Source organism: Henckelia pumila, unplaced genomic scaffold (assembly GCF_033568475.1).
Source record: "Henckelia pumila isolate YLH828 unplaced genomic scaffold, ASM3356847v2 CTG_461:::fragment_3, whole genome shotgun sequence".
Taxonomy (NCBI): domain Eukaryota; kingdom Viridiplantae; phylum Streptophyta; class Magnoliopsida; order Lamiales; family Gesneriaceae; genus Henckelia; species Henckelia pumila.
In genome coordinates, this window is record NW_027331831.1 from 15,545,682 (window position 1) to 15,551,899 (window position 6,218).

The window sequence follows — 6,218 nt, forward strand, 5'->3', positions numbered from 1 at the left end:
AATTTTTAACCTCCAACCCTCAAACTCCTCTACTAGGTTATAACCTTAGTAGGAAAAATATAATTTTCAACCTTCAACCCTCAAACTCTACATATACTTAGAGTTCACATAATCTAGGAACCCATGCAAAACACCATTCATTTTTATAACAGAACAACACATATTACTTCAAAATGAGAAATTTATTTCATTGAACTTGAAATGCTTACAAAAGCGATAATTCAAAACGAGATACATCAGTAGGTAAATTGACGATAATATTTTCTAAGATGATAGGCGTTCCAGGGCCTCTTCAAAGCTTTGCCATGTTTATCCTCCAAGTAGTAGGCTCCCGAGCTAAGCTTCTCAATGACTTTAAAAGGATCATCCCACTTCGGGTCCAATTTCCATCTTTGCTCCTCTTGCACCTTCTTTAAGACCAAATCATCCACTTGAAAGCTTCTCTGGACAACTCGACGATTATAAGCTTGAGTCATACGACTTTTGTAAGCTTCCAACCGAATTGCTGCAGCCTCCCTCTTCTCTTCCACCAAATCCAAATTTTTTATCAGTAAATTTTTTTTCTCAATTATCTTCATCGTAAAACATGACCCTAGCTGATTCCATCCCGATTTCCACCAGTAACACCCCTTCATTACCATAAACCAAGTTTAAGGTAGTTTCTTTGGTTCCTTCTCTAGGTGTAGTTCGATACGCCCACAAGACACTTGGCAACTCATCTACCCATTTCCCTTTTGATTTCCCAAGTCTAGTCTTTAAGCCTTGCACCAATGATCTATTTGTCACTTCCACTTGGCCATTACTTTGAGGGTAAGCTACAGATGTGAAAGCTTGCTGAATTTTCATCTCTTTACACCACGCTTGAATCTTAGCTCCTTGAATATGTCTCCCATTATCGGATATCAGCCTCCTAGGTACCCCCATACCGACACACTATATTATTCCACAAAAATTTCAACACATCTCCTTCAGTGATCCTAGCCAAAGGCTCAGCTTCCACCCACTTCGAGAAATAATCAACCGCCTCCAATAAAAACTTCTTCTAAGCAGGGGCTATGGGAAAAGGACCCACGATATCCATACCCCATTGATCAAAAGGACAAGAAGAGACGATAGTCTTCATCAGCTCCGCGGGTCGATGTTGCAATCGAGCATGTCGTTGGCAACTATCACATGATGTGACCAACTCTTGGGCATTTCCCAAGACGTTAGGCCAACAATATCCCCCCAACAAGACCTTTCTTGCTAAAGCATGGGCTCCCAAGTGATTCCCACAACACCTTATGTACTTCTCTAAGTACATAACTAGCCTTTTGATAACTTAAACATCGAAGGAGAGGTCATGCGAATGACCTCCTATATAGAACTTCCTCAATCAATACATATCTTGAACTCTTTAACTTCAACCTTCGAGCTTCCCTAGGGTCCTTGGGCAGCTTTCCTTCCTTCAAATAATTAATTATAACGACCCTCCAATCTGATGGAAAACGCGGCTCTCTGATCAATCACGATTGATACCCGGTGCAGCGGAAGTTTAAAAATTTTTATCATGGAACAATTCCATGGTTTGGGTATCAACCGTTTAACGATTAAATTATTGTGTGTGTAAAATTCAAATAACAATTAATTAAATTTTACCTTCAATCTCGCAACGAGATTACTGGACACCAACAGATTTTATCTGCTCTTGTTGTCTCTCCCTGGAACCGATGAACTCCTTCAATCAGGTCCACGAATGAGGTTTAAATCCCTCTGATAGATTGCACTAGAAAATCTATCAGAAGTTTTCTGCGAAGAGATTAAACGAATCTGATTCGTTATTCCTGACTGCGATTCAAAATCACAGACCGAAATTTCTCGGGCAGAGCAGGAGGGGGACGGCCGAAAATTCTTTGAGAGAGAAGGGTTTCGATTTTTGCTCTGTCTCAAAAATTATGACCTGTTGTGTGTAATTTCTGTACTGAAATAACTTATTTATAATGCAGGCCACTAACACCTTAGGGCCCATTAGTCATAAGCTGGGGCCCGACAAGCAAAGCCCGCTCGTTCAGAAATTAATATAAAATTCATCGTGACTCCGATTGATGAACTGATTTCACCAATGTGCACAGAAACCATTTCTGCACATTTTAAAGTCAAAATAAATTTTCCTGAATCCGAATTCAGTGGTTTCCAAAATGTCCATCCCTATGTCATTTTAGGAAATCCTACTCCCTTACTCTTATTTAAGAAGTCCAACTCCTTAGTTCATTAAATTTAACTCTTTAAATTTAACTATCTCAACGGGGATTAAAACTCCATTACACTGTGTGACCCTCAATGGTTCAGGGATACAGCTAGCCGTGGGCTCACAACTCCTTGTGACTCGGAACAACATTTTCCGACTTGCCCAACGAATCATGGTAAAGCGCCTAGCAACATCGCCCCATGATTCCCTAGGTATCACTGATAGTGCCTACAAGAACCAGTAGATTTTGGTTAGCGTACAGTACGGTCCCTTCATCCATATCCCGATCGAATCAACAACCATTGGTATATCGAGAGTCGCTCAAGATTCGATAACTATGCAATGCATCTTGAAGATCAAATTAGTGACATCGCATGTGCTACTAAGAAACCATTTCTTAAATCACATCAAGTACTCTGGCCAGAGATTTGTCACACTAATATCTCCTCAGATCGCATAGGATATCCACACTCGCAAGTATGTGGTGAATCCTTGACAACAATGCATTGACTCCTATATGTGTCGTAACTGTACCCAATCTCGACACCTGATGACCCCCATAGAGTCGGTAAACGAGTCAAAGCACAGCACTAGCATATAGAGTCTCCATGATGTTTCAAGTCGTAAGGACTAATGGTGTACAACCAAAACCGCGGACTTTATCCACTCGATAAGTGATAACCACTTGGAAAGTCCGGATAGGGTAGTTCGATTATTCATCCTATGAATATCCATTTGCATGCTTCGAACATCTCCATGTTCCCTACCAATGAAACGTGGTACTCCGCATCGCAAATGCTAGTCTCAAACTCGAGCGATCCTTATCCTTATTATCGGACGGCTCAATCGACTAGGAACGGTTTTAGAATATACAGTGACTATAAGATGTATTTCATGATAGACATCTCCATGTTCTACCACATCTTACATACACTATAGTATATTCAAGGTCTTTATCAAAACAACAATAGTATATCACAATATAACAATATGAAGTAATATAAAGTCATTGCCATAAAAGTGTAAATAATATTAAACAAAAGATTGTTTATACAAAGAGTCATCAAAGCCCATAGCCACACAGTTGGCTCACTGGGCACCCACTCTTACACAATCCTCCTCCGCGAGTTCAGGTATAACCGAGCTCATATGAGGTGCGAGCTCCACCTGCAATACCACGTCTCTAGTTTTCCAACTCCCCATAGAACCAGCCATCTTCGCCAAAGCATCTGCTTTCTTATTTTCCCTTCTAGGTATATGCTCGAAGACCACTTCCGCAAATTGTTCTTTTGCTCTATCCATTTCTCGAGCATACTCAATAAGCTTTTCATTTTTCACATCATATGCCCCTTTCATTTGTTGTGCTACTAATTGTGAATCGGAAAAGAAATGTATCCGTACAACTCCCACACTCCTAGCCGCCCAAAGCCCAGCTAAAACAGCTTCGTATTCAGCTTCATTGTTAGATGCCTTGAAATCTAATTTCACTGCCAATTTCATTTCCTCACCCATAGGAGAGATCAACACCACCCCTACTCCACTGCCTTCAATAGACGATGAACCATCAACATACACCTTCCATGGATCCTCATTTTCTAAATGAACGGTTTTGGTTAAGAAGTCGGCCAAAGCCTGCTCCTTAATAACGGTTCTTGTCTCATATTGTATATCATACTCTCCCAACTCAGTAACCCATTTCACCAACCATCCCGACACATTTGGGTGAGTTAAAATCCTTCCCAAAGGGCTGTTTGTAAGCACCACAATAGGATGAGATAGGAAATATGGCCTCAAACGTCTTGCCGTCATCACTATTGCCAACACCAACTTCTCCAACCCCGAATACCTCAACTCAGCCCCTTTAAGTGCATGCGACACATAATAAACAGACTTTTGTGTTGAACCTTCTTTTTTAACAAGAACAGAACTCACGGCTGCCTCCGAAGCTGATAGATACACCCATAACCCTTCTCCATCCACCGGTTTAGCCAACACAGGTAACTCAGCCAAATACTTCTTAAATTCTCAAAAAGCTTTCTCACAATCCTCACCCCATTCAAACTTCTTGGCTTTCCGTAAGGTACGGAAGAAAGGCAGGCTACGATGAGCTGACCGAGAAATGAATTGTGCCAAGGCCGTGATTCTCCCGGTCAATTGTTGAACCTCCTTTGGACCTCGAGGAGACATCATATTTTGTATAGCTTGAACCTTCTCTGGATTAGCCTCAATCCCACGCTCGGTTACCATATATCCCAAGAAATTTTCCACTCTTCACTCCAAACATACACTTTTGATGATTCAACTTCAATCCATAAGACCTTAGGGTGAAAAATGTCTCCACCAAGTCATGGATAAGGCCAATTGCGTCTTTTGATTTCACCATGATATCATCCACGTACACCTCCACATTTCTCCCTATTTGCTTGGAAAACACTTTGTCCATCAAACGCTGATATGTAGCTCCGGCATTTTTAAGCCCAAAGGGCATGACCACATAGAAAAAGAGTCCTCAGAAGTGATAAAGCTTACCTTATCTTGATCTTCCATAGCTAAAGGGATTTGATGGTACCCTTGATAAGAATCCATTAGGCATAAGTATTGATGACCGGCCGTAGAATCCACCAATTGATCTATTCGAGGCAACGGATAACAATCTTTTGGACATTCCTTATTGAGGTCTCTAAAATCCACACACATCCTCCATCTACCCGAGCTCTTGGGCACTAACACAACGTTCGATAGCCAAGTAGGAAATTGCACCTCTCGAATGTGCCCAGCCTTAAGAAATTCCTCTATTTCCTCTTTTATCACTTTATCCTTGTCGGGTCCGAAATGCCTCTTCTTTTGCATTACAGGGAAAACTCTGGACAAGAGATTTAACTTGTGCTCCATAACCGCTGGTTTTATACCTCTAAGCTCTTGAATTGACCAAGCGAATACATCAAGATTAGCCTTTAGGCAAATAACAAGTTTTTCCTTGACCTCCGTTTCCAAATCAGCAGCAATCTTAAGCTTCTCACCGCTAGCCCCCAGTTCCACTACTTTAGGGTTCCTCCTCCTCCAATGTTTGAACCTCTCTCTTAGCCACTGTTAACATAGCCCCACCCCCCGTATCATGCTAACTTCCACCGTGCCTTTTTTCCTTCTTCACGCACCACTCCCTCATAACATCGTCGTGCCACTCTATGATCCCCACGCAACATTCTGACCTCTCTTCCTACAGGAAACTTAAGCTTTTGATGATACGTGGAAGCCACAGCTCTAAAATCCTTCATAGCTGGACGAACCAAATCCCATTGTATGAGGAAGGAGCATCTACCACCGTGAAGTTCACCATCTTGGTGACCCGTCTAGGATCACTTCCCATGGATACTGGGAGGAAAATCTGGCCCAACGGTCGAATAGCATGGCCCGTGAACCCATACAAAGGTGTTGAAATAGACTCCAATTCAAATCCTTCTATTTTCATTTGATCCAACGTCCTTTGAACAACACATTCACTGAACTCCCACTGTCAACAAATATCCTTGCCACATCATAATTTGCGATTGTGATCGTGACCACCAAAGCATCATTATGCGGAGCCGCAACACCACGAAGGTCTTTGGGTCCAAAACTGATGATGGGATCTTGAGGTAAATTCAACTCTTTAGATATTTCAGAGTTCTCCATCCTCCTTCCATATGCTTTACGCGCCCGTCCGAAATCACCGTCGGTGGCTCCTCTTGAAATCATATGAATCATACCTCTTGTAGGGTTATTAGCCTCATCCACCCTCCTCCTTCTTTGGTCAATTCCTTGAGGAGGACCCTGACCCTCCATCTATCTCCTCGGATCCTCTGTTCTTGTATTTACCCAGGAAAGACCCCGACCTCGCCACGGAGGTGATCGAAACTCCTGATTGCCTCTTGGTGGAGTTCTTTCCCTCCTCGTAGGTGGAAGAAACTTAGGGCCTTCATCGACTCTTTTCAAACTTCCTTGGCTCCTTCTT

General features: G+C 42.2%; 2 protein-coding genes across 2 annotated transcripts; both read right to left on the reverse strand.

Annotated features, from left to right (window-relative positions):
• Window positions 1–236: 236 nt before the first annotated feature.
• Window positions 237–924, reverse strand: LOC140872056 (uncharacterized). Its single transcript, XM_073274788.1, has 2 exons — window positions 639–924; window positions 237–523 (listed from the first exon to the last, which is right to left on the reverse strand). The coding sequence occupies exons 1-2, from the start codon at window positions 922–924 to the stop codon at window positions 237–239; spliced, it is 573 nt and encodes a 190-aa protein (XP_073130889.1).
• A 2,392-nt stretch (window positions 925–3,316) lies between these two features.
• LOC140872057 (uncharacterized) lies at window positions 3,317–5,502 on the reverse strand. Its single transcript, XM_073274790.1, has 3 exons — window positions 5,383–5,502; window positions 4,757–5,314; window positions 3,317–4,243 (listed from the first exon to the last, which is right to left on the reverse strand). The coding sequence occupies exons 1-3, from the start codon at window positions 5,500–5,502 to the stop codon at window positions 3,317–3,319; spliced, it is 1,605 nt and encodes a 534-aa protein (XP_073130891.1).
• Between the last annotated feature and the right edge of the window lie 716 nt (window positions 5,503–6,218).